Raw genomic sequence first — 27,259 nt, 5'->3', positions numbered from 1 at the left:
CTCAGTGTGTCTTCTCTCAGAGCACAGACCGGCAGGGGCTGCCAGGAGCAGAGTGGTGGCCGCCAGTAGCCCCGGCACGGGGGCCCTGCAGGAGTTGGCTGTCCCGTCTCTGCAGGGCACTCGATTCACCTAAATGGGAGCCTGGGAGGGTTGAGCCTGGCATGCTTGATGTGGGTGAGCGGAGACCCCAGGGAGGGCAGGCCTGAGGACGCTAGTCCTGCTGTCTGTCACTCCCCGCTGTGGCATCCCTGCTGAGGTGTCTCCTCGCTGGGCACTAGCTTGCTGCCTGCCCCACCAAGGACTTCTCTCCCTTCTGCCTTTGGACAGTCCCTAGCCAGACTGTACCTTCTTTGGTTGAGCTGCCTCATTTTTCCAGGGCCTACCACCAGCCACATAGGACACTGGGTCTTGTTTCCTTGTGCCAGGCCCTTTTTCCCAGCCGAACTGACCCCCGACTCCGCCCCCAACCAGACCCTTCAGCCATTCCTCTGGGGACGCAGTCCAGGTCCTGGTGCCAGCCTGCAGTGTGTGAGGGGTCTCCAGTGCTGGGATCCAACGGCCCCTCCCCCTGTTCCAGCTGGCCCGGGAGGGGAGCACCCGGGGAGGGGCTCCCCAGGCCAGGCTAGCAGCCTGCGCCGGGAGACGGGGACTGCTGTCCTGGTCTCCTTGGACCTCTTTGTTCAGTGTCCGAGCCCTCCGCTGGCTGCCCCCGCCGTGCGCCACGGCTCCAATCCCTATATGAGTGAGCAGTAGAATCACATAGGAATAAAAAGCCATAGAGAACAGCGAGGCCTGGGGCTGCTCCTGCTGGCCCCCACCCCACCCCAGCCATGCCCTCCTCTCTGAGGCTGTGAGGGACTCGGGGCCAGGGCTGGCGTGCCCTGCCTCTGGGAAGAGCCTCCTTCTGTACTTGGACTCCAGACTGCAGCATGCAGATGGTTCCTGGTGGGCTGAGGACGGACAGGGAGGTGAGCAGGTAAACTGGGTTCTGGGGGCCAGGGAGATTTAGGGGAGAGGGGAGTTGGTACCCCTCTGTGATGCTGGGGCTCCACTTCCTTCTGTCCTGGCAGGAGGGTTCTTCTGGCTGGGGCGGGGGCGAGTAGGGTCATAGTCTTAGGGGTACTGTCCTCACGTGGCTGAGCCTGTGCCCAGGTGCACCTCTGGCACCCTCTAGACATACCCTGGCCCCACTTCAGTCCTCCCTGTGAGGCATGAGTGTTAGCACCGGGCACCAAGTTTCCCGCAAGAGCAGGACGAAGGCTGGGGCTATGGCTGAGGACCCATCCGCTGTGTCCCCCAGCTTGTGCACGCGCGCGTGTGTGTGTGGTAGTATGCAAGCGTGCAGGTGTTGGTGCTGGCATCCCAGGAGGAGGAGTGCATCTGTGTGTATGCACGGACATCCTCAGCACGGGCGGTCCTGCTTCCTGGACGCGTGGCTGCTTACTCGCCTGCTGAGGGGGTTGAGTGTGGGTGGGGTCTGGCCAGAAGTCCCCCCCCCCCCGCCCCCGCCGTGTCACCTCCTTGGCCCCTGCCCTGAGCCTGTGTTTGTTGGGGCTGGGAGGCTGGAGGCTGGAGTGGGCTTAAGCTGTTAGATTTGCCCATTTGGTAACCCCTAGATGAGGAAGGATATATTTGAGTGCAATCTAGATGAAAATGTGAAACAAAGCCTACACGGTGAGTGTTCTGTAGGACTTATTATCTGTCCCATAACCCTCAGCCATGGGCCGTAGGAACCACTCCCGCCCTGGCTCTTGGCTTCTGTCCCTCCCGCTCGGGCTCCTGCTGTCCCCGCGCTGCCCTCATCTCCGTCCCCAGAAGCTTTCCCTGGCTGCTGCCCTCACAGGCCCTTCCATTGTCTGCCCCTAGATGAACCGAGAGTGGCTGGGCAGTGGGCCTGGCCAGCCTTTAGGTGTCTGCTAACCCAAATCCCTCTGTTTTATAAAAGCCAGTGAACAGAGAGGGAAGGTGGCTTGTCTGGGGAAGCACAGCAGGTCTGCCACAGAGCCAGAATGGGAACCTGCTTGGGACCTTCCTGACTATCCTCTGCCCACCCTCTGGGGCTCAGAGACCTTGGGGCCTGGTGCAGGCCCAGCCAGAGCCCAAGGTCCACTCCTGCTTCCCTGGTTCCTTGCCAGGGGCTTAGGGATGATGACATCATCATGCTTGGTCCATCTGTGTGCGTGCTAAGTCTCTTTAGTCGTGTACAACTCTTTATGACCCTATGCATTATAGCCGGGCTTCCCTGGTGGCTCAGAGCTTAAAGCATCTTCCTGCAATGCGGGAGACCTGGGTTCGATCCCTGGGTCGGGAAGATCCTCTAGAGAAAGAAATGGCAACCCACTCCAGTATTCTTGCCTGGAGAATCCCATGGGCGGAGGAGCCTGGTGGGCTACAGTCCCCGGGGTCGCAAAGAGTTGGACATGACTGAGCAACTTAGTGGCCAGGCTCCTCTATGCACGGGCTTCTCTAGGCAAGATAACAAGTGGGCTACCATTTCCTATTCCAGGGGATCTTCCTGACCCAGAGATCGAACCCACATCTCTTACGTCTCCTGCGTCGGCAGGCGAATTCTTTATCACTTGGTCCATCTAGGAGTCCTTTACCACCTTGGTCCATCTAGGGGTCCTTAGAACAGACTTGTCAGCCCCTCTTGGCTTAGATTTCACAGCTCCTTTGTGTGTGTGATTTGGCAGAAAGCCACACGCGGTTGAGTGGTGGGCTTCTACACAAAGGTGTGTGTCTGCATCTGTGTGCACAGTTGTGTGTGTGCGGTCAGGGACATGCGTAGGCATGCGTGTGTCCACTTCAACCCACAGACGGTCACTGAGTGGACCTGGCTCAGACACCCCTGGGAGTAACCTAGCCCTGTGTCACTGGGCATGCCCTCAGGGTATGAGGATTTGGGGGGTGGCAAGGCTGGGAAGCGGGTGGACTTTGGTGAGCGTAGGCATCGTACCCTCAGGTAGGCTTTCTCCAGGGCGGCAGTTGAAAGACCAAGAAGGAGCACTGGAGTGGAAATCAGGTCCTAGGTCCTTATCCTGGCCATGCCAGCTTTCTTTTCCCAGACCTCAATTTTCCCTTCTGTTTAATGGGGACAGCATTCTTATCCTCACCTCTCTGGGTATGTGGTGGCAGCAGATGCATGTGGGCAGGAAAGCTCTGTGGAAGGGGGTCAGGGACAGAAGGAGAGAAGAGAGTGGTCTTAGCCTCTTCCCAGGAGAAGCTCAGGGAGGCTCCCTCCTCCATGCAGGCTTAGGGTTGAGCCCAGGAGGCCTCGGCAGTCACTGAGGCTGAGCGAGTGACTCCCACACTCTGGCGTTGGACTGGCACCAGCAGGGTGTGGTACTTTGGCCTTTAATGGCTGCTGGGGTGCATGGCGTCCTGGGAGATGACAGAACCAGTTTTGGGGGCTCAGCTGGAGCTAGAGTTAGCTGGCCCAGCTTGGGAGAGAGCCCATGAGGGCTCAGAAAAAAATGGGTGGGGCAGCCTGGTCCACTGGAATCATGTGTAAGGGACCTGATGAGGCCCAGGCTGGGTGCGTGAGAACTGGCCTGACCCCAGGCCACGAGTCCCCTCTCTGGGCTAGAGGAATCCAGTGTGCTAGGGGAGCACAGGGGCTGTGTGGGGGCCAGGGGGAGTCAGGGAGGTGGCGCTGACAGTGGCCTAGGCAGGCAGCTGTGAGAGAGAGAGAGAGGGCCCATAGAGAGAGGGTGAGCTGTGCCCAGGCCTGGAGGGCTGGCCTTTCTCCCCGAGACAGGGGTGTCTTGACAGCCAGCCCCTCACTGGGGAACCAGGGGGCCACTCTTAAGGCTTTTCTGTCCCATTTCCTGGGCTCTGGCTGCCCTGTTCTGGAGAGGCTGGTGGGGTGGGGTGAGTTCAGGGTCCCCAGCCGTGATTCTGCCTCTTTGCCCGTGGTGCTCCTCCATCTGGGAGGGGCTCTCACCAGCCAAGATGAGGGGGCTTTGGCCAGGGAAGAGGTCTAGGGAGAGTGGGCCCCCAGAAGCAAGTGCCCCATCCGCCCAGTCCTAGGCAACATATGCCCCTAGCTGCTCTGCCTCACAAGGTGACTGCCCACCACTCTCTTGTCCACTGCTGGCTCCTGGGGGTTCAAGGAGCTATAGGATCTGACCCTGCCCTAACCAAATAGCCAAGGGCTACCCCCCTACCCTGCCCCTGTCCCAGTCTTGGCCTTTCCTCCCTGTCCTCACCACCCCAACCCCGGCCCACCTGCAGAGCCTCCCTGCTTGCCTCTCTGGGGAAGTGTGAGGGGCACACGGTGTCCCCTTCCTGCGCGGTCTCTCCATCTCCAGCTCCAGGGAGAAGGGGGCGGGGCCCACGGCACTGGCTTCTGCCCCTTCCATCCGCTCCCACCCACCTGCCCAGCATCTCTGGATCCCTATGTAGCTGGGGCATCTCCAGTGCTCACACTTGTAGCCTCACTCAAGAGCCAGGGCTCTGTTTCTACCGGTTGTCGCCCAGCTGTCCCCGCACCCGCCCCCCCCCCCATCAAGGCATTCCTCCCTATCCTCAGTTCAGCCCAGGAAGCTGACCACGGGGACATCTGGGCTTGGACCTGAATTCCTGTTGATTGTAACTCTGGGTAAAGCAGTCCTGGGGACCCTATCCTGGAGGAGCTTGACCAGAGACCCCTGGGGCAGGGAGAAGCGCCCCTCCACCATGTGGCTCTGTGGGCCTGGCGGTCAGTAGCTTGGAGTGAAAGCAGCCCTCCTTTAACACAGGCAGAGCTCTCCTCTGCCCACACCCCCTACCTGAGCAGCAACCCCCCACCCTGCCCTGAGAACAGGCACTTGTTGGGGTCACAGCCCCACGGACAGCTCCATTGCTGCCACCCGGCAACCCAGCCCAAGGCAGGGGCCAGGGCCCCTGTTCTCTAGGACCGCACACAGACCGTCAGGGATGGCAGTTCTGGGCAGCCCAGCCCTTGCCCTCCCCAGTCCAGTGCCTCTGAGGGTCTCCCTCAGAAGCCAGGCACCCGGGCAGGGGCAGAACCTGCCAGCTCCAGACTGGCTTTGCCCCCGACGGCCACCTGGCTGACCACCGGGGAATCTGAAGCTGGCACTCCTCCGACTGCTGTTCCCACTGGCCCCGGGGCACAGAGCAGCGGCGAGCTAGATGGCCCGTCCCCACCCGCTCGCCCCCTGGAGCTCCAGCTCCTGCTGCCCGCGCCTGCCTGTGCCCGCCCGCCGGATCCCCCAGCTCACCTCAGCGGCGCTGTCTGCTCACCAGAGGCACTGCGGTGTGGGAACTGTCCCGAGGAGCCGCCGGTTCTCAGCTGAAACAAAGAGGTGGGGGAGAGAGGGGGGGGCAAGCGGGAGAGGGAGAGGGTGAGTGAGCAGGCGAAGGAGTGGAGTCTGGAGGGGGAAGAGAGAAGGGAGAGGACGAGAGCGAAGAGGGGAGGGGAGGAGGAGGCCTGACTTCCAGGGACTGAAGGGCCAGGGAAAGAGGGAAGAGGAAATGGGGAGGGGGCGGAGGAGGCGAGGGGAGGTGTTTGAGGGGGCGGGACGCGGGGCAAGTGAGGGGGGCGTGGGCCGGAGAGGGAGCAGTGGGGGAGCGGGGCTGCGGGGGGCCAGGCGGGCTGGGGGCTGGGCGAGAGGGCAGAGGGGCCCCACCCCGCACCCTGCCGGGCTGCCCCGCTCGAGCGGGCCAAAGGCCACGAAGGGGAGTGGGAGGGAGAGGCGAGCTGACAGGCGAGGGGTGAGACGCGCCGGGGCTGTGGGCTGGTCAGGAGGACAGGCCGGGGACAAAGGCGGGAGAAGAACAAAGGTGTCCGAGAGGAGGAACCGGCCCCTGCTGACCTCTGGGTGCCGCAGCCTGGAGCGTCCCGGACAGAGCGTCCTGAATGAAGGGCAGGTCCGCTCGGGGGCGGCCCAGGCTCCGAAGTGGCAGCCTGAGGTCAAGGGGAGAGGGGTCGGTCGCGGTGGGCGCGGGCGGGAGTCCGCCCTGCATTCTGCCGCTGACTGACCACACATCGGGGATATGCCGATGGCACTGTCTCTTTGGGGGGAGGGGCCACTGGGTGGTTGTCCAAAGTCTGGATGGAGACCTGCGTAGGGGAGGTCCCCTTTTAGGGGAGAGCCCTGGGGAGCCCCCCAGGGAGGTGGGGAGGCTGGTAGGCACAATGGGGAAGAGGAGGAGTGAGAATGAAAGGAGTCGGGGAGCAGGGGAGAGGGAGGGGGCAGTTGGGAAGGAGGCTGCAGGGGGCGGGTCCAGCGCCACAGCCCCTTCACAGGCCCATCTGAAGCAGAGGCCTCCTCCTGCACATCCCACGGTTCCTCTCCTCTCGGGCTGCCTAATGCAGACCTAATGAAGGATGGAATAATGAACCACTTCCTGCTGCTCCCCTCCTGCTGCCAAGAGTTGCTGTGACAGGCAAGGACACTGGAGCACTTGTCTGTGATAGGGGCAGCCGGGGCACAAGTCTGTGATAGTCTGTGAGGGGCAGCGGGCCTAGGGTGGGCTTGGCTGGATCCGTCCTGTCCCGTCCCTCTCTGGTCCCAGGCCCAGCACCCTGGGCTGCTCCAGTCTTGTCTGTCCATGCTCAGAGCCACAGGAGGCCCTCCCAAACCTCTGACCAGGGCGAGTTCCCCTTCTCCTACTGGAGGGTCCGAAGGCTCTGAAGAGTAGGAAAAGAGGAGGGAGCTGGGGGCTTGCCTGAAGCTGTGACGGGGAGAGGAGGTGAGAGTCAGCCTCCATCCCATGCTGCGTGGAAGGGTAGGAGCCAGAGGCCCTTAGACTCTGCCTGGCCCCGTTTCCTCCACACCTTATAGAAGCCCTCCTCCAAAGACAGCCACTGGTTCAGCTGCCTGCTCTAGTAGCCTGGAATCCTATAAAGTGAAAGGACCTTCCTTCCTCCCTTCCTTCTTTCTACTATGTGTTTCAAAATAAATGCAAACTTACAGAAGAGTTGTCAAAGTAAGAGTAGTGTAAGACACCTATATACCCTCTAACCATGTCAACTAGGGCTAGTATTTTGCCTCGCTTTCCCTCTCTCTATATGCGTTCGCTCTGTGCGTGTGCCTAGTTCTATGTGATTTTTTTCCTGAGCGATTTGAGATCAAGTTGCAGATGTCATGGCTAAAAGGATGGTTTCTTATCTGTGTCTTGTCTTCTGGAGCCAGCGTAGAGACGCCCAGACCTTGTTTGTGTGGGATGAATGGAACCCTGGGACAAGGAATGAATGAGTGGACATCATCCATTGGGAACCTGAGGCCTGGGAGCTGGAAGGGCTTGGCCAGGGGCCGCTTTGGGAGTTGAGCCTGTCCAGCGCTCGGCCAGTTTTTCTTCCCTGCAGCCTGGAAGGCAGGGAGCCATTGCCCACCAAAGTGAGCATGTGGTGTTTGCTGGGTGCGGAGCCGCAGCATATGTCTACGGAGGTGGCAGCAGGCGGGTAGAGTGGAGCTGGGAGAACAGGGATGCCCACACTGCGGTACCTGGGCACGCTTGCCAGATGGGGCACTACCTGGCTCCGCAGGGCCTGAGAAGATCCAGCTGATGGAGGTCCAGCTGATATGGCCTTGGAGACCCTCCCCACAGCCTCGTGAGAGGCAGGGGAGGGATGGGGGCCCTCACTTGATGGCGAGTCCACGGTGATGAGCTTAAAGAAGGCGGGGTGAAGGCTCTGGTCATACTAGGGCTGATGCAACTGTCCCTGACATGGGGCTGGCATTCCTCCTGTGTCCCCAAGTAGGTTGGCATCCCATTTGGGAGCCCCCCTCTGGATGGCTGTGCTTTTCTCCCTTACCACCCTCCCCTGAAAGTTATGATTAACAAGTTTGACATTAAAAAAAGAAAAACAAAAAACACACCTTGAAAGATGATCTGAGCTCTGAGGTCCCGATTTCCTCTCTCTCATAGGTGAAGTCCTCCTCCTCCAGGAAGCCTTCAGATTTCTTCAGAATGTCTTCCACCTCACCTGCCAGCCCTGTTTATTCCTTTTGCTGGCTCACACTGGAACTGTCCCCAGAGCCTAGGGCTTTGCTTAGTCATCAGCTGTTATCTCTCCTGTTGCCCCGGGCTGGGCATATAACTGATATCCCATATATTTGGATGACAGTGGCTTGGTTAATCCTTCCTGGACATTAAGTCCCTCTGATGCCCTGACGTCTGAGGTTCCATAGGTTCTGGGCTGCCTGAGGTGGGAGGTGGGCAAGAGGACCCACTGAAGAGAGGTAGAAGGTTGTTCACGACCACCAGTCTGTCAGGGCAAAGTTAGGCCTTCAGCCTGGGTCTCTGACCACCTGTCCAGCATCTTCTGCCACCTCTCCTGGAGCACGGGCAAGCTTGTCCTGGGCCGCAGCCGAGGGTCCTCCCTGAATCCTACTTGGGTGATGGCAGGATCTGCCAAACCGAGGGGGGAGTGCCCCCCCACCCTGAATCTGTTACCCCCAGTGCATCCGTGTGAAAGCCCAGGGGACACGGGTTTCCTCTCCCCCTGCCCATCCCCCACTGAAGAGATTTCAGCCAATTAGCACATACAGTATTTACTTAATTAGGGTAATGACATAATTAGTGTGAGTTGGGCTCCATTGCATGGCTTCAACATGCAATTAGGAGCCGTCAGCGGGAGGCGACATTGTGAAAATGCTCATTCAATTTTGGTTCCAGCATGGAGACCACAGCAGCTGCTGCTGCTTGGGAGGGAGGCGGGCAGCGGCCGCTGCGTGTGTGTGGGGTGACTGCCAGCAGCCGACAGCCAGGCGAGGACAGGAGAGTCGGTGGGAGCAGAAAGGCAGTTTCCAGGGCTGATGGCATCCCTGATCAAGCCTCTCCCATCACAGATGGACTCTGTCACTTCCCCCACTACCCCCCAACAGCCGGGCTCTGGCTAGGCCGGGGCAGCTGAAGTGAGGGGGCCTGGGCAGTCTAGAACTCTGTCCCCAGGGTCTCTGTCTGAAAGAGTACCATCATCAAACTGTCTCCTCTCTCTCCAGGATTTTCCTGCCCACAGGAGCCACTGGCCTCTTGGGCCCTTATGGTGGTTCTTCGAGGTCACAGACTGGAAGGCCCGGATGGATTCCTACTATCCTTGTTGGACTCGTGGGTATACTGAAGCTGGCAGTGCTGACTCAAGAGGCAGCCCCAGCGTTTCCAGACACCCCTCAAGCACTGGCAGCTCACCCTCAGTTTCAGGGAGGTCCCCTGCCCCCTGGAGCCTTTCCCTAGGAGAAGGCAGGAAACCACCGAGGGCTCCCAGTCCTGCTCCCTCAGTTGCTGCTGCCCTCCCCACCCCCTGCCTTCCACAAGGCCAGGAAGCAGGCGCTGACCCTCCAGAAACCATCCATGGCTTTCCTGGGCGGGGTGGGGGAGGGCAGGGAAGTGAGGGCAGATGGCCGTCAGTGCCACCATTGTCCGATGTCAGGGCTGAGGGCTGTGGGAACCTAAATCAGGTCCCAGCAACTCTACTCCCTTCCTGGCCGGGTCACCTGGGCGGGTGCTGTCTCTCAGACCTCAGTTTCCCTGTGTGAAGCAGGAGTCTATGATCTCACACATCCTGGGACTGTCCAGAGTCCCCAGGAAGCTGGGACACAAGGAACATGACATCTGTCTTCCTTCCCTCCAAATTATTTTGCCCCTCCCCTTTCTGTTCCACCCATACCCTGCCCTGGGGTCCTGGGCCCCTGGGCCCCTGGGGAGACAGCTCTGACTGGTAGTTCCAACTGCCCCAGACTGGGCACCTTGCCCTTCTGAACTGGGGAGTCCTGTCCGGGAGGCCTGGGCTCTGGGGGCCATCCTAGACCTCCCTGCTCAGTGGAGCAGCCCGTCTTACAGGCAGTACTGCAGCTGACTGGACTCGGCTCTCTAAGCCCCTTGCTGGGTCTAGAGCCGTAGGATCAAGGTGAGGCCGACTGTCCTCTGATGGCTAACTGTGGGCCAGCCACTTTGGGCCAGGCTACTGGGGTTAAATGGAAAAGTAATGGGCAGGCAGAGATGAAGTCACCACCTCCAGGGGCCCATGGCCTCAGGGTTCAGACAGACCCAGCCCCAAGGAGCATCCCCCAAAGGGTAGGCAGAGATAAGTGCCAGGAAGAGCCAAGTTCCAACAGGAGAGGTCCCAGCCCTGTCCCTACCTGGTCAGGAGACAAGGCTCCTGCAGGGCCTGGGGCAGGTGGGAGATGGACTTCAGGTGGCAGGACCAGTGTGAGCAGTGGGAGGCCAGGGTAGGTGTGGGGATGTTGTCCTCAGGCGTGAGGTGTATGGGTGAGCTCCGGGGAGCTCAAGGCCTTCGGCCATTCGTCAAGGCATTCCCTCAACGTCCATTCAACAGAAAGTCCTTGCTGTGTGCCAGGCACATGCTGTTCTAGGCTGGGGACTCAGTAGGGACCAAGACACGAAATCTGTGCCCTCACGGAACCTGTACTCTAGTGGGGGGTCAGAAAATGAGAACCACGTGGTGCAGGCGTGATGCAGCAGATGGCAAAGGGCAATGTGCTAGGGCTGAGGGGGGTCTGGGTGGCTTCAGCCCCAGCTGAGGCCGGGCGGCCACAGTGATGGTGCCGGGGCTGGGGCACTTGTTCCCTCAGGTGTGGCCCCTGCCTCGCCTCCACTCCCAGACTTCCAGCTCTTTGGGGTTCACTCCTGGCAGGCGAGCGTGGCTCCTGGGTGTCCCTTCTGCAGGGAGAGGAGGTGGCTGCCACCGCCAAAGCCATGCTCCTGATCCCCCGCTCCTCCATGCCAAGCGCATTAGGGGATAATTAAGTAAAAATAGGCCTTCGACCAGTGTAGCTCATTAAGCCCTAATTAAGTTAATTAGTTCCAGGTGTGGATGGTGAGGCTCGAGTGAGGCAGCGGCTGTTTGCTGTAATTGCATTTTCACAGCAGCAGTGGTGGCAGCGGTGATGGTGGTGGCAAAGGCGGTGGCCTCCTCCAAGGCCTGGAAGCCCGCCAGGGAGTTCAGGATGCAGCCGCTGAGCCAGGAGGAGTGTGCGGCAGCAGAAGGCTGGCCTGGGACCACCCGCAGACAGCAGTAGCTTCAAGGTCAGCCAAGTCCAGGGACACCTCCTGCCCTCTCAGACTTGCTGGTTCTCTGCACAGGGGTCGGGGCTGGGGGTTGGGGTTGTACAAAGCCACCAATGGGCATCTGCCCTCCAGCTGAACAGGGAGGGGGGCCCATGGCTGGACCTTTGAATTCCCTCACACCCACGGTGGTCCCCAGGAGACTGTTAAGTGGCTTTGCTGAAAGCGAACACATGATTCAAAGGCAGTGTATGAGACCTCTAGGAATCCACCTAAATCACCCTCTCCCTTCGGCTGGAGGCCCCAGTTCCTGCCCCTTTCTGGCAGATGTGTGACTGTTAGAGATGACACCTCTTTGCAGTTCAAGGCAGGAGAGGGGCCGCACAGGTCCAGGGGCCTCTGCAGAGGACCTGCTGGCTCAGTCAGTCTCCCATCCTGGAAGTCTTCCTCAAGCCCACTTCCTGCTGTGGCTTCTACGCCCAGCCAAGCTCAGCCGGGACACCAGCCCTCCCGGCCTTGACCACATTCTCATTCATCCACTTGGCTGTCAGTCACTGCGCATCTCCTCTGTGCCAGGCAGCAGGGCTGGGACTAGGGACACGGGGCTGAGCCAGACAGGCTGACCCTGCCCATAGCACATTTGGTCTCTCTGAGAAGGCAGACATTTTATATATGTATATATATAATATATGTTATATGCATATATCTGGCCTCGTCTTGTGGCTTGTGGAATCTTTGTTCCCTGAACAGGGATTGAACACCAGGCTCTTGGGAGTAAATGCACTGACTCCTAACCACTGGATCGCCAGGGAGCTCCTGAGGCAGACATGTTAATGGCTATGGCTGCATGGTTCTGTCATGGCTATAGGAGCACAGGGATGCTTAACCTAGATCTGGGAGGAAACATGCCTGAGCTGCAATGAGTATGATCCAGGTGACAAGCGGGCACGTACCTCATGTGTACCAGGAACTCAAAGAGCCTCCCTCTGGCCAGAGGGCAGCACGTGGTGCCACGTGGGGAGAAGGATGGGCTGTGGAGGGGTCTAAGCAGGGCTGCTGGGTAGGAGGAACTGGTAATGCCGGCTGGTGGTGAGCAGGCCAGGGAGGAGGAGGCCAGGGCCGTGGCTATGGATCTGGAGGGGGCATTGGTTTGGAGGGTGTTTAGGAGTAGAACTGCTGGGGTTTGGTGGCGGAGGGGAAGAACAGCTGTCAGTTCCCTAGGGAGGGGAACTGGGCGTGGGCCTGAGCTCTGAATCGTCCCCACCGTGGGGGGCTGGGACAAAGCAAGTGACCTGGGATGCAAAATTTGGAGTGTTCACTCCCAGTCTCCCCTGTACCTTGTCCCTGGTCCACTGAAACTTCCCTTTAAGGCATACTTCGGACAGTGGAAGCTACTCCTGGAGATGAGGCAACAGGGCATTGGTTCTGGGCAGTATGTGCCCCTCCATCCTTCGCCCCCTGACTGAGAGGTGCTGCCTTCTCTCTGCCCTCCAGGGCTGGGGTGAGGCTGGGATGGACACTTAAGGTCCTAGGTGCTTTGGGCGGGACTGTTTCCATCCTGATGCCTGAGTGAGGTACCCACTCCAGCTTCTCCTTGCCTCACGACGCATGTTTCTTGCCACGTAGATAGCCTGGTCCCTTGGCTCAGGCCATTATACAAAATGCTTTATTCTGAGCCCAAATCTGTATTTTGCACTGTTCTAGCCAACAGTGGCCTCAGTTGTGCCCTTCTCCCCTCCCCAACCTCTCAGGTGGGTCTGCTTATCCCCTCTCACAAGCTTAACATCTCTGAGCTTTAGTGTCCCTACCTATAAAAGGGGAAACGATGATAGACACCATCTTCCAGGGCTGATGTGAGGATTAAGTGACATGATGTTTAAACCTCATGACACGAGTTTCTCAGTAACAGCTTCCTAACCCAGAGCAGCAATGAATAACCATGGTGGACACCGTCCTTCTGTGGGTGTGGGCTGCCAGTGCTGCAACCTCAGCCCAGGCCCCAGCACCCATCCAGTGGCCTCAGGAAACAGGCCCTGCTGCCGCCCCACTCACATCCAGCACAGATGTCGAGCTAATCCCAGAGAAAGATGTTCATGGGAAGAGGAAGTAACATTTTCTTGAGATGGCCGGGCTGTGTTGATATGTGGGGCTGGGTCCCTGGTGTTTCGAATCGGTTCTCTGCTCAGTGTTCACTCCACTCCAGCTGCAGGAGAGCCTAGGCCCCTTTCCTGTGGCCCTCTACTTCTCAAATCTCATTCAGGGGGACCAGTGGTGGCTGAGAAGAGGGGATGCAGACCCATCCTGACTGAGGTGTCTGCTTGGAGCTGTCTGTGGGTCACATCACCAGACCCTGTCATGTGTGTGAGGCTGCCCTGGTAGGGGGTGGTCTGTCCTGAGCCAAAGAGGCCTGCAGAGAGAGCCCCAGATCCCATGAAAACTGGCAGACCCTACAGAAGCTCACTCCAAACCTTCAAGGTTGTGCTGATCATCAATGAGATGCCCAGACTCCTCCCATGAAACTGCGGTGGTGAGCCTGGGGCAGGGGGCTTGCAGGAATCCCTGGCTCCCCTCAAAGATCAGAAGAGCCAGCCGAGGAAGGAAGGACAAAACGTGCTAGAGCCCAGTCTGTAAGCCACCCCACTCCCCTCCTTCTGTGCCACCCCATCCCCAGAGCTGAGTTCGCATCCCAGGAACACGCTCTGCTTCTGCTCAGGGCTTCCCCTGTTGAACATCAGAACTTGCCTGTGGGGGATTCCTGTAGATTTAGGCAGTGATCCAAGAAGGGAATGGCAGCAGACTCCAGTATTCTTGTTTGGAGAATCCCATGGACAGAGGAGCCTGGCGGGTTACAGTTCATGGGGTTACAAAGAGTTGAACACGGCTGAGCACACACACGCACATTCTCTCTCAGTGACCAGAGACTTCCAGATTCCTGTGTGAGGGGAGAGAGCTCCACAGGCGAGGGACCACTGGTGCAAAGGCCCAGAGCAGGCGGCAGGGTGGAGACATGGGGATGTCAAGTCCTCTGGGTAGGGAGTGATGCTGGGCATGGAGGATGTGTGGTGTTTGTGGGGTTGGCGTGGAGCTGGCTTTATGCAGAGTGAGTCTTGCTTCATTCTCACCCCAGCTTTGGGGGGATGGGCTCCCCGTTACTCTTGATGCCCCTAGATTTACAGACTGGGGTTCCAGGAGGAAAAGAGGCTTGCTCACGGTCACACAGATAGTGGGGTTTGGGCCACCCATAGCCTGTCCCCAGCCCTGGTGGCTAGGCTCCTGCCCACTGAGGTGTCAGGAAAAGAGATGACAGTGGGGGTGGCTTGCCATTTGGGCCTTGAGACTTAATGGCTTGAGGTCCTGGCTCTTCCTTTTGCTCTCTGTGGTGTGATCCAGGCCAAGGCCCAGCTTGGCTCTGTGCCTCATTTTCCTCAGTTGTACAGGGAAGTTATCCAACTGGTTCAGCCATGCTCTTGCTTCCCAGAGCCATGGTGCACCAAGGGAGGGGAGTGGTCCATTCCTAGATGGGAAGATGAGGCAGAGGGAGAGGATAGGAGAGCCTGGGGTCCAGGTCACTCCCAGGCCCACAGACCCAGCTCTCAGGGTGTGGTGAGCAGCCAGGAGAGGAGGCTCCAAGGGTCAGTGGCTGGCAAAGCCCAGTCTTTCCGCTTTAACCTGCCCCCCAGTCCCTCTGTCTCGGGTTCACAGTTCTACTCCAGCTGAGTGTGTCCGGAGGTAAGGCCCCTTTCTCTCCACCTCCCGATTATGGCTTGGTCACAAAAGCTGGACCGTGACCAGACAAAGGGACAAGGATGAAAGTACTTGTTGTCATGGCAACCTGGCGGGTTGCTGAGACCCAGGGGAGGGGCTTGGCTCTCTGCCTGTGCCCAGGCATCTGGACGACCTCCGAGCATGAGCCAGGGTGGCCCAGGGGCTCACAGGGATGCCGCTCCTGCACGGGGCCCACCAGAGCTGCCTGAACAATGGCAACCTCACCCCCGACGGTGGCACCTGCTCCCCCGGCCTCCCCGGTGGCCCCATTATCCTGCACCTGCCGCCCCCCCACCGCACCTGCTCCCCAGCCCAGGCGCCCTCCCCAAGGCACTCCCTGCCCATTCCCGAGCCCAGCTGCCTGCTCTGCGGGCCAGACAAGAGGGGCTATGGAACCAGGAAGGGGTAGCAGGGTGGGCCCTGGGCCAGGGCCAAGGGTCCCACTGCCAAGCCAGCTCTTCCTGACCAGTAGCACGTGTGTCCATGACAAGGCCTCCATTCCAGGGCCTCAGTCTACTCATCTGTAAAATGGAAGCAACTGTTCCCACACTCAGGGCCTCCAAGGGTAAGTTCCTTCTGCTTGGAAGGAGATTTGAGGCAAGGATGTCCCCAGAGCTGGTTCAGGGTTGGATGGCAGAGTTGGAGAGAGAAGAAAGAAGGGGGCCACGTGGGGTCACCTCTGTTAGACCATGTGGAGACCTGAAGGCCTCCTGCACACTTGAGAGCCACTGTTTAGAGGTGGAGATGACATTTCTCAGCGGCCCCTCATGGGTACAGGGTACTGGGCAGGGGACCTATCAGTGCCAGCTTCTTGAGTGGCAGGTCAAGAGGATCAGGGAAAGTGGACACTGGGGCAGGGACCCCCTCCTACATGGAGAGGGAATACTGCCAGAGGATGGCCTGGCGGGCCCCTGGTGATTCAAACAGTTCAGGTAGGGACACTGAGATGCTGGGAACTATTGATATCTGGCACTCTGATGTCCCCTCCCCAACTGGATGGTGGAATAGAAGAGGGTCAAGGGGATGGGTGGAGTGGGGAGCTCTGGAGGATGCCCACCCCCTTCCTGGAGAGGGAAGGCGAGGCCCCCGGTCACTGGTGTTTGGCTTGTGGCCCCTGTCGCCCTACACACTGCAGGACAGCCCCAGGCTCCCATCCGACTTTGCTCTGACCTAGGCTGAGGCCCCTCTCCTCTTGCCACCTTGTTTGCGGACCTGCAGCATGGGAGCAGGTTGCCAAGGAGACTGCCCGCTGCAGCTGCCACCCTGGCTGTTTGAACACCCCTGGGCCATCGGCACTAACTGGCCCCACCTCTCTGATAATGAGGAACTCCCTCTCTTGAACAAACTATCTTTGCTGACCTGTCGGAGTTTCTTTCTGGTTTTAAATTTTTATAATTGAAGTCTAGTTGATTGGCAATGTCATGCCAATTTCTACTGCACAGCAAAGTGACTCACTTATACACATAGAGACATTCTTTTTCAGTATGGTTTTTCCCCAAGATATTGAATATAGTTCCCTGTGCTATACAGTTGGGTCTCATTTATCCTCCTATATATAGTGGTTTTTCTCTGCTGATCCCACACGCCCAGTCCTTCCTTCCCTAACCCTCCACTCGCTTGGCAACAAGTCTGTCCTCTGTGTCTGAGTCTACTTCTGTTTTGTAGTAGGCTCATTTGTGCCAGATTTTAGATTCCACATGTAAGGGGTGTCATATGGTATTTATCTCTCTGACTTAGTGTGATAATCTCCAGGTCCGTCCATGTTGCCGTAACTGGCATTATTTTGTTCTTTTCATGGCCGAGTAGTATTCCATTGTGTATATACACTATATTTTCTTTATCCATTCATGTGTCAGTGACGTTTAGGTTGTCTCCGTGTTTTGGGTGTTGTAAATAGTGCTGCTCTGACTGTCAGAGTTTCTTACACACTTCCTCTCAGAGGTCTGGAAAGAGCAAAGCCTTTGCCCAGAAAAGAGGTATTTGGGTTAGGGTAACAGTCCCAGTGTCCCTCACACCATTCTGTACAGGAGGCCAAGGTGCAGAGCTGAGCAAGGTTTGTGTTCCCCACTGTGCAGATGGAAAAACGAAGGCGTGGCAAGAGAAGAGACTTGCCCAGTGAACTGGCGGCAGAAACCAGGCCTCCTGCCCTATTCATAGACCTTTCTAGAGGTGGGCAAAAGGTCACAATGGTAGTCAGGTCCCCGACTCTGCAAACTCAGGTTCCCAGGAGGGGTGAGGGTACCTGGTGGGTCACAGGACTGATATGGTTGAGGCCAGCTACTCTACCAAGAGGTCTTTCTGCTGATGCTCAGTGAGCTGCTTGGGGCCAAGGGGAAATCAGAGGCACTCAGAACCTAATTATGATGAACAGCTCTCTGCAGCTCCTCAGGCCCCGCGGAAATGTCCTGTGAAATATATCATTGTCCCGGGGCTTGTCACCTGGAGCTTTGGCCCAGGTGTTTAGGGGCTGGCGGGAACCTCTTCTGGCTGCTGCTCCTGGTGAGCAGACATCAGCACCCTGGACCCGGTTCACTGGCATGGTCTGGAATTGCAGGCCAGAGTGGGGAGGTAGACTGGGGAAGAGGATGTGAAGTGCGGTCACGTGCAGCTAGGTGGCTGTCAGCGGGCATCTTCAGGGTGATGGCCTGACGTGGATGGCTCTGTCTCCTAGTCATTTCCTGTGGGTCCTTTCAGGAGTGATGGAGCTTGCAGGACTGCTGGGAGAAGCAGCACCCTGGTCCCCACCATGCAAGACTACCTTTCAGTTGGGGGATACAGCAGTGACCATTGCATGGTTGCCTACTGAGTGGTACTGGCTTTGGTGCCCTGAGGGGAATGTGAATGTGTTCTTTGGCAACCAGGGAGGGCTTCCACAGGAGGTGTAGCCTGAGATGAGATGGAAGGTGGTAGAAAAACCCAAAGAAGGAGATTGTGTCTGGGAAGCTCCACATGAATATAGGTGGGAGTGGCTTTGGACTGGGAACTGAGCATTCATGACCGAGTGGTCCTCACTCCTCCAGCCCCCCCAAAACTCCTTTCCACTCCTTCTCCCTGAGCTCTGGGCTTTCAAGGTATTGTCTGTCAGGCTGACCATGTGGATGAAAGGAGAATTAATTTGCCTTCATTTTTATTCATCAGAGAAAATGCTGGTGAGAGCTGCCAAAGCCAGCTGGCCAGTGGCAGAGGGGGGAGGCCTGGGATGAAGCTGAGCCATCTCTCTGATTCCCTCCATGCCTGTGACTTGGTTTCTCTTGGCATCAGCTCAGAGCTCCTGGCCAAGCAAACCAGAGAGAGATCCTGGGGTACAAGAGGTCAGCTGGGGGCAGGTGGAGAGCGGGTAGCCCCAGGCACCCTGTCTGAGTGCCTGTCGCCCTCTGTTCTGGCTGGTTGGCCATGTGAAGGGCCCATTCTGCTGCCCATTCACATGAGGCTTTCATCTCTGTAGCTACTGAAGCATTCCTCCCAGCCTCAGTACTGCCAGCAGGAAGCACAGGGGAGGGGGGCACCCAGGCGGGCTGTGCTCCTCAAACCCCTGGCCCAAAGGCATGGGCTTGGGCCAGGGTGCCCTAAGCAACCTGTCTGCCCAAGCCCCACCCTGCAACACTTTCAGGAACCCAGCCTCTCCCCATTTCAGCAAGAGCAAGCTTGGCTTCCCTTCCAACCCATATAATAGGGCAAAAACCTGCCCTCCCACCACAAAAAGGGCAGGAGCCCAGGATGGGATCATGGCTCAGCTCCTTGCTTCTCTCCCAGGGAACGAGTGAACACGATGGCTTCTAGGACATGGCAGGAAGATCAAAGGCTGAACCCAGGCCCTGCCACTGGAGAAGATGGCATTTGAGGGTAGGCACCTGAGACCCAGGAGGGCAGGGACTGACCCACAGTCCCCTGCCAAGGAAGGGGGCCGTTACATCCACTGCCCACCCCTGCAGAGGGGCAAGGTGGAGCTGGCAGGGCTGCTGGGGAAAGCATCACTGCCTGCTCCCCTCACCCAAGCCCACCTCCAGTTGAGGGATACAGCCAAAACCATTGGCTTTGCATAGTAGAGGGTGAGTGACTTTGTGAGCTAGATCTCCTGAGAGTGGACCCTTTCTGCAGTGGCTTGTCCATCTGTCCAGAAACCATGTCCCCTATGATGTCACCAACCCGCTGCGTTGCTTGGCAACTTTCCAGGATTAGTGCTCTGCCCCTGTCATCCCTGACGTCCCACCATGGGCTGATGTTGCCCTGGCAACAGGATGGGTACTGCAGCTTTTTGGAAAGCTGTATCCAGTGCAGGAAGTGGCAGGCAAAAGAAGAGAAGCAGGTGCCTCTCCACAAACTAGAGTGGGGTACACAGCCTAGCCCTAGCCCTACTGAGGAGCCAGGCTGCCCAAAACAGGGCTTTGGGGGTCTCTGTCCCCTCGAAAAGCTGTGGCTATTCTTGCTTTCAATTCCCCTCACTCTCTTTCCTTCTTTCTGGTCACCAAGTATCTATTGTGTGAATGCCAACAAGAAAAGCAAAGTAAATCATTGTTCAGGCTCAGGAAAGGTTTTATCAGCATTGGGTCTTGAAGGATCAGTAAGAGTTGGCCAGGCATAGGAGTTGGTGGAGAGAGAAGTTCTGGACAGAGGAAGCAGACATCAGTGCAAAGCCTGAGTTATTGACTCAGTGTGTGCATGCTAAGTTGCTTCAGTTGTGTCTGACTCTTTGTGACCCTATGGATTGTAGCCTGCCAGGCTCATTTGTCCTTGGGATTCTCCAGGCAAGAATAGTGGAGTGGGTTGCCATGCCTTTCTCCTGGGGATATTCCTGACCCAGGGATCAAGCCCGAGTCCTGCACTGGCAGGTAGGTTCTTTACCACTAGCGCTACCTGACATTGTCTCTAGTCACAGCTTTAACTCTGCTTCTGGGTTCTTTGTGACCTGGTATCTCTGGCTCTCTCCCACTAAGTAGACATTTTATGGCAGGGGCAGGGTCCAGTTCAAATCTGGATACTTAGTCCCCAGCACAGGCCTGGCACCAAGTCAGCATTACTAAAACATCAAATAAAATCAGGTATTTGCATACATAATGAGCATCAGGTCCTACCATGCTCCCCCAACCCCAATACTAACCTGTCTTATCAAGCCTCAGTTTTCCCATCTATGAAATGCAGCCAGTTTTGAGAAGGCTCTGGGCAGGGATTCTCAGGTTGAGGTAGAGTTATTTTTTACATTGTCTTTGGTTTGTAATCCACCTGTTCTCCTTATAGAAAAATGGAAAGACTGGTGGGTACAGAGGGCATCTATATACCTTCAGATCTCCAAATTCTCAGTATTGGGCACATCCACTGCCCACCCGGAGGAGGGCTGAGGTGGAGTTGCAGGTGTGTATGTGTGTGTTTAAGTTGAGTCTCTAGGGGTGTGTGTGTGTGTGTGTGTGTGTGTGTGTGTGTGCGCCAGAGAAGGCAATGGCACCCCATTCCAGTACTCTTGCTTGGAAAATCCCATGGACGGAGGAGCCTGGTGGGTTGCAGTCCTTGGGATAGCGAAGAGTCGGACACGACTGAACGACTTCACTTTCACTTTTCACTCTCATGCATTGGAGAAGGAAATGGCAACCCACTCCAGTGTTCTTGCCTGGAGAATCCCAGGGACGGCGGAGCCTGGTGGGCTGCCGTCTATGGGGTCGCACACAGTCGGACACGACTGAAGCAACTTAGCAGCAGCAGCAGCAGTGTGTGTATGTGTGTGTGTTTAAGCTGAGTCTTGGGTGATGTGGGGGTCCAGAAACGACCCTTTCCCACAGTGAACTGACCATCTTTCTGACATCTGTGCCTTACATACAAACTTCAGTTTGTATATTTCCCCAGTTATTCTTCCCATGTTATTTATATAACTTGGGTTTTCTTTTTTTAACCAGGATTCAGAGTGGACCCTTTAGAGTTGTTGTTCACACTTTGAAAACAGCTTTTGCACATTTTGTCTCTTTCTCTAGAAAAGTCTGGGAGGGGAGATGGATAATGGAGGCTGGATTTGAGAGCCTAGACGGCTGATGCTTTCCCGACGACCCCCATCCAGCCGCCCGGAGGTGGACCAGTCCAGGGTGGACGAGCTGCGCGAGTCTGGGCGGGAGGAACCAAGTCTGGCGTTGTGTAGGGGACACCAGTGCAGACCTACGGAGGTTTACTGACGGAAGCTCCCGCGAGCCTTCCCGGATGGTCCCGCCCCTTAGCAACGGACCCAGCGTCTCTCCATAGAGACGGGCAGCCGGACCCCACACCGTTTGCGGTGGAGCCGGTAGGTCGGTAGGTCGGTGGGCCTGGGGGATCGCAGGGCCAACACCTGCAGGGGGACCTCAATAAGGCGCGGGGGGCAAGTGTACACCAAAGAGGACGCCCTCCTGGCTCAGGATTCACATCCCTGCCGACGAGCCCACAAGCGGTTTCTTGTCTTTGGTCAGTGGCAAGGGAGTGGGGCACGCTTTTAAACAATCTTGTAGATAAGTTCCATACTGACGAGACCACTTTTAAAATTTTTATGTTTTTGCTCCACCCCATGCTGAGAGCATAGCCCCCTCCTTCTCCTTTCCCATGAGGAAAAGAGCCAGGTCTCTGGTCCTCAGCGGCCATGCAGCCCCTCTCCTGAGCCTGACCACTGCCCAGTCCTCTTAGTCTTCAGTGTCTCATCCGTAAATCGGCAGAGTGCTGCTGCAGCTGTCTCACAGGGCTTACAGGATCAACTTCCTCCCTTACTTTCCCCATTCATTCAGTCGTTCGTGCAATTACTCACCAAATGCTTTCTAGGCACCTGCCATGTGTCAAGCCCATGCTAGTCCCTTGCTAGGTGTTGAGGTTCCAGAGATGAATGCTACTTGAAAATTGTTGCATTTGAGCTTGAGCGGAACCCTAATATGTAAAACAGATAAAGGCGCAGGGTCCTTGTTGGGTGGCTCAGTAGTGGGTGGCTCCGAAGCCCTCGTGCTTAGGCACTCACCTTGCTCAACCTCAGGGCTCCTTGGCACATGGTTTGAGAACCACTGTTGTGAAGCCAAGGACAAGGATCTTTAGGCTAGCCAGAGGCGGAGACCTCAGTTTCTATTATGGTTCTGCCACTTCTTGGCTGTGTGCCTTTTCTGAGTTTCTTAACTTCTATGGACCTTAGTTTCCTCGTTTGTGGATTGGTGATTCTAGTAGTAGCTGTCCCTTGTTCATCTATGTCCATCTAGCCAAGTGCCCGGCAAGTGGTCAGGTCACACAGGGTTGAATGTCTGTGAATCCATCCCGAAGCCTCCTCTGACTCACACCAGCGGGGCTCCCAGGTAATCTTCCTGGAGAAACAGTAACTTGTGTTCACATTCCAGTAGTGCCTTTTGAGCAGGTCACTTACCCTTCCTGAGCCTCGTTTTTCCCACCTCTGAATCTCTAAGAATTGAGAATAGTCTCAGTTCCTACCTCAGAGATTTAAACAAGATAATGTGTGAACTCCATCTAAACTCCCAGTGCCAGTCACCATTCCCAGCGCTGCACTTTCCAGGGCCACCTCGCCCTCCTACCGGCCAGTTCCCTCACACAAATGAGAGGGTGCCCAGCAGAGGCCTTGCTGGAGACCATGTCCTCTCTCTTACCAGCCACACCCATTCCCGTGTGCAGGCTGCTGTCACCTGTGAGGCTGTGACAGGAGGCAGAGGTCTTTCTGTCTGCCTGCCTGCCTGTCTGTCACTGATCCTGTGCACACTGGTGAAGTCTAGGTGTCCAGAGCTGGGTGAGGTTGGAAGGGATCTGTTGATCCTGTGTGGGGCTGAGGGATGGAGGGGAAACAGGATTCTGAGTCTGCACCTCTCTCCCATCTTCCGTCTTGGGACATGCCTGAATGCACGTCCCACTGCCAACCTGCTCAGAGGGAAAAGGCCCCCAGGGGCAGCATGTGCACTCGTCACTGGCTCCTTTTGCCCCCAGCAACACTGCAGCTTCCTGGACGCTTCTGCACCTGTTACGTCCGTCAGTCTTGTAACACACCAGGAAACAGCCACGCATGGTCAAGCCTATCTGAGAACCAGGGAGACCAGGGAATGGAATGCCTTTGTGTGGGGCTTTGACCTAGCCTCTCGAAGGCATGCTCTTTCTGTTTGGTGATTTTGTTAAAAGATGAAGCAGATACCTGTGGATTTGCAGCCATGATGGGGCCAGTGGGTCCTTTGTCTTCAAGATGCTCTGGGAAGGGCTGGCGACAGTCAGACAGGTGGGCCAGATTCAGTGTCATTTTCAGCACCTGCCCCGGGAGACGGCTGGCCACCAGGGAGTAGATTCAGGGAGCAGAGTTCTGGTGGGACATGCTTGACTGGTGAAAAGCTGATTGGCCTTTGGCCTTGCAGTGTGGGGCTTGCTGCCAGAGCACCATCTGTGCTTCCTGTGCCTTCAAGTGATCTTGCCAACTCACCACCCCCTTCTTAGAAGCAGACTCCAGCAGCCACAGGATGCTTTGACACTGCTGGGTAGCCTTGCCCCAGACAGTCTGGCTGCCTGCCCCACCCTTCGGGTCAGGCCAGGCAAGATTCCCCTGCCATGAACTAATAGCGGCCTGCACCGGCCAGTCCCACCAGGCTAAAATGGAGATAACGGAGCACCAAACACGCCGCTGAAAGAGAGGCCTGTCCCACCGCTCCTGTGGGCAGCGGGTGGGAAATGGGACTGGGCAGTGGGAGGGGGCCTTATTTGGGCCAGGCCTCTGTTTCTTTTTGTTGAGATGCCCTCCTTTAAATTGACATTTCTATTGAGATAATTGTAGACTGACTGCCTTTTTTTTAAAAAAAGTTTTTTATTGAGTATAGTTTGTTTACAATGTTGTGCCAATCTCTGCTGTACAGCCAAGTGACTCATATACATATAGCCATTTCCGTTACGGTTTATCCTAAGGGATTGGATCCACTGGAGAAGAGATAGGCTACCCACTCTGGTATTCTTGTGGTTCCCTTGTGGCTCAGCTGGTAAAGAGTCTGCCTGCAATGCAGGAGACCTGGGTTCAATCCTTGGGTTGGGAAGTTCCCCTGGAGATGGGAAAGGCTACCCACTCCAGTATTCTGACCTGGAGAATTCCATGGACTGTATAGTCCACGGGGTCGCAAGGAGTCAGACACGACTGAGCAACCTTCACTTCACTTTTCCAGGGGATTGGATCTAGTTCCCTGTGCTGTACAGGATTACCTTATTGTCTGTTTATCCTGTAGGCAGTAGTCTGCATCTGCCAACCCCAAACCCCCAGTCCAGCCTTCTCCCTCCACCCCTACGCCCCACCCCTGGCAACCACAAGTCGGATCGTTATGTTTGTGAGTCTGTTTCCGTTTCATAGATAGGTTCATCTGTGCCATGTTTTAGGTTCCACATATAAGTGATATCACATGGTACTTGTCTTTCTCTGTCTGACTTACATCACTTAGTATGATAATCTCTAGGTCTATCCATGTTTCTATAAATGGCATTTTTTTTTTTTTTTTTTTTGTGGCTGAGTAATATTCAGGTTAGGAGAGTACTCCTCTCTCTCTTCTCCATGCCTGGGGCTGGGGCATGTTGTGGGGTGGCCGACTAGACATCCCTGTACTCTGGTGGCCCTGGGAGCTGAGCTGAGGCTGACCAGGGCCCAGTGGACATCAGTATCTTGTCCTAGGAACTCTGGCTGGGACATCACCCTGAGAAAGCAGCATGGAGCAACCTAACAGAGAAGGCCACAGCCCAGGAAGGGCCTCTCAGGGCCAAGAGTGCAGATGGACCTCTGCGGGCCCTGAGTGTAATCTGAAAGACCTGGAGCGTGACCCGGGGAGGATTCTTCAGGGACCAGATTCTGGGTCACAGAAACTTCCTCCAAGCCCTGACCCTAAGACCCCACCTTTACCTCTGTCCGTGACCCCACCCATGCCCTCAGACTTGGGGCAGCCCCGGAAGTTGCCCCTGACAGGCTCTGACAAGAAGTACCCCCTGATGAAGCAGCGCGGATTCTACTCTGACATCCTCAGCCCCGGAAGCTTGGATAAACTTGGGGTGAGTGTGGCAGCCGTGCCCTTACCAAGCCTGAACCTTCCTTGTGGGTTTCATTTGCCCTTTCTTCCTTTCATCCATCCATCCAGGTGCCTATCAGTTTAGCAGTTTTCTACCCACCCACCCATCTGCCCATCCATCCCTGGTGACAGCACACGAGGATTGTCATCCATATACCCAGTGTCATGGGGCAGTGGGTTGGTGGGGAAGTATTTCCCCACTCCTGCCCCCAACTCTGGCTGGGGAGGGGGTCATGTACCACTTAGATCTACAAGATAGGTATGAATTTGCTGGGTAGGATGGGGTCTGGAGGGTGTTCCAGGCAGGGGGAACAGAAGGTACAAAGATTGGAGATCCCTGACAGGCCACGGCCCATGTAGAGGAGTAGAGAGATGGAGGGCGGGGGAGGACAGAGAAGGGAAGGGATATAACTAGGGAAGGGTGAAAAGAGCCCCGTGGGTCCCGCACAGCCTTAGGATGCTTTTAGGCAGAGGACCTCTGTCTTGTGGCCCAGCCCCTGGACACACGCCAGGACTGTTCTCAGAGAGACGAGGGGCCTGTGCATGACCAGAGCGGGGTTGGGCCAGGGTGTCCCAGGTGTCCATCGCTTGTCACCCACTTTGGCCTCTGAATGAGGAATTGTGCAAATTCCTCTCCGTTGATTCTTTCCCGTCCCTGTCCCTGTGCGCCTGGAGTGCAGCTTAGTGGACTCAGGGAAGATACTTGGCCTTGGGCGTCCTTCCAGATCCTGCCTGTCCTCAGGATGTTTATGCTCCCTCAAGGCTGTGGGGTTTGGTTTCAGGAAGTGTGCCATGGCCCCTGCACAAACCTGGACCTCCTGTGGCAGGCCGACCTTGACAAGTTCACCCCAGAAGGTCAGTGCCCAGCGAGGCTGTGTGGGTGGGTGCCTTCAAAAGCAGTGCCTCTGGCCTGAGGGAGATTGTCTGCTCTTGGCTGAGGGTCTCAATTTCCTCCACTGGTAAAATGGGGATAATAAGACACAAGGTGCTTTGCAAGGGCCCCGCTCACGGTGAGTGCTCAGTGAAGCACAGTTGCTTAGTCATTACTCTCGGCAAAGCTGTATATGGCAAGGGTGCCCAGGTGTACTGGGGCTGCTGAGGTCTGGAGCCTCATTTCTCTCAGCCTGGATGGGGCCAGTGGGAAATTGACAGGTATATTTCTTGCCTCCCCTGGAACACGGGCTTGGAGGAGTTCAGGACTGTGTCTGAGCTGTTCTCCAGCTCAGGCCACAGTACCAGAAACAGGGCTTGGAGAAGGAAGGTGCCGGGGAGGTCACTGCTGGGGAGGGGAAGAAGGATGCTCCTCTCAGGCTCCGTGATGAGTTTTGTAAGGTCTGAGACAGGCCTGCAGGGTGCGGGGCAGCCCCCAGTGGCAGAAGGGAGCAGAGGGTGGCTCCAAGAGAGGCAGTGAGCAGGGAGGGGCCCTGAAAGGCAGTGAGGAATTGGGGGGAACCCTCCTGACTGGCCAGCAGGCAGGACACTCCCTTCGATCAGGCCCAGGTCCTCCATGGTCCCGGCTGTCTGCCCTTCCTCTCTACCCCTAGGAGAGGCCTGGCTGTGTGCTGGCACTGTCCAGACTCGCCTTCTTGGGACCCACAGGCCTCTTGCGGGGGTGGTGGTCTGTGACTCCCCAGAGGTGGCAGAGGAAACATCACATGTATGTGCCTCTGTGCAGTGATGTGAGGACGCAGCCTACTGCGGTCAGCAGTTTTACAAGTATCTGTGGCCTAGAGAATGGTTACAGACCACAGATCAAGGGCTGTGGGGGACTGGGAATGGTGCTCCCACCATCCATGGCAGGGGCAGGGATGGGAGAAGGGTTGGTCAGCAGCTTTGTGTCCCCACCCACATGAGGAAGAGCAGCCCAGAAGGGTCAGAGAGTGGTGGCAGTCAGCTCTTGGCAGAAGGCTTTGTGGAGGCTGTGGAGGCCTGGGAAGATGCCTAGGGCTCTGGGCCTGCAGGGACAGGGCCAGGCCCAGAAGCTCAGGATTTTTGGGGTGGAGTGTGTTACGGACCCACAGGCTCAAGAGCAGATGATTAGGAATCTGAAAACTGCCTCTGGTCCAGGGCTTTTTGATAGCGTTGGGTTCCCTCAGAACCCAACAGCTCTGATAAAAGAGCTGACTTCGCTGCAGGGGGATGGCCCCTGCTCAGCCTCTGGAAGCTTCCGTAAGCCTGTAGAGTGGGTACACCCAAGGTGGACCCTCTTGCCATGTGGCTACGTCTTGACCCCAGAGATGTGAGGCCCAGGCAGGGGGTTCCTAGGACCTCCCAGGAGAGTGGTTGGGGGCCATCACTAAGCAGTCCAAAGGTCCCCCTCCACCCGGCCCTGGGAAAGGTGGCCCATCCCCCGAAGCTTTTTTCCACACCCCCTCCCCACCTCTCTGGCTTGCCTGAGACTCTCCTTCCCACTTAACATCTTGAGTCCCGGGAAACTGAAATGTCACCCTACCAGTTGGTCTCTCTCCCCAGTGCCCCTGCCCTCAGAACTGGAACGGAAGCCTGTC

General features: G+C 56.9%; 1 protein-coding gene across 6 annotated transcripts in view; it reads left to right on the top strand.

The window, feature by feature from the left end:
- The first annotated feature begins 14,913 nt into the window (after window positions 1-14,913).
- The window catches only part of DNAH1 (dynein axonemal heavy chain 1), an 86,506-nt gene continuing 74,160 nt past the window's right edge, over window positions 14,914-27,259 (top strand). For 3 of the 6 annotated variants that reach the window (XM_070776576.1, XM_070776573.1, XM_070776574.1), the window contains exons 1-5: window positions 14,916-15,304; window positions 18,493-18,582; window positions 20,700-21,001; window positions 24,365-24,735; window positions 25,535-25,607. In XM_070776576.1, the coding sequence (XP_070632677.1) occupies window positions 24,400-24,735; window positions 25,535-25,607 (409 nt within the window). In that variant the 5' untranslated portion in view covers window positions 14,916-15,304; window positions 18,493-18,582; window positions 20,700-21,001; window positions 24,365-24,399. Of the gene's footprint in view, window positions 15,305-18,492; window positions 18,583-20,699; window positions 21,002-24,364; window positions 24,736-25,534; window positions 25,608-27,259 lie in introns of all 6 variants that reach the window. The other 3 variants (XR_011563023.1, XM_070776577.1, XM_070776578.1) reach the window with 2 other exon arrangements.

This window comes from Bos indicus, chromosome 22 (assembly GCF_029378745.1).
Source record: "Bos indicus isolate NIAB-ARS_2022 breed Sahiwal x Tharparkar chromosome 22, NIAB-ARS_B.indTharparkar_mat_pri_1.0, whole genome shotgun sequence".
In the NCBI taxonomy this organism is placed as follows: domain Eukaryota; kingdom Metazoa; phylum Chordata; class Mammalia; order Artiodactyla; family Bovidae; genus Bos; species Bos indicus.
The sequence above is the reverse complement of the archived record's forward strand: the minus strand, read 5'-3'. Positions and strand labels throughout refer to the sequence as shown.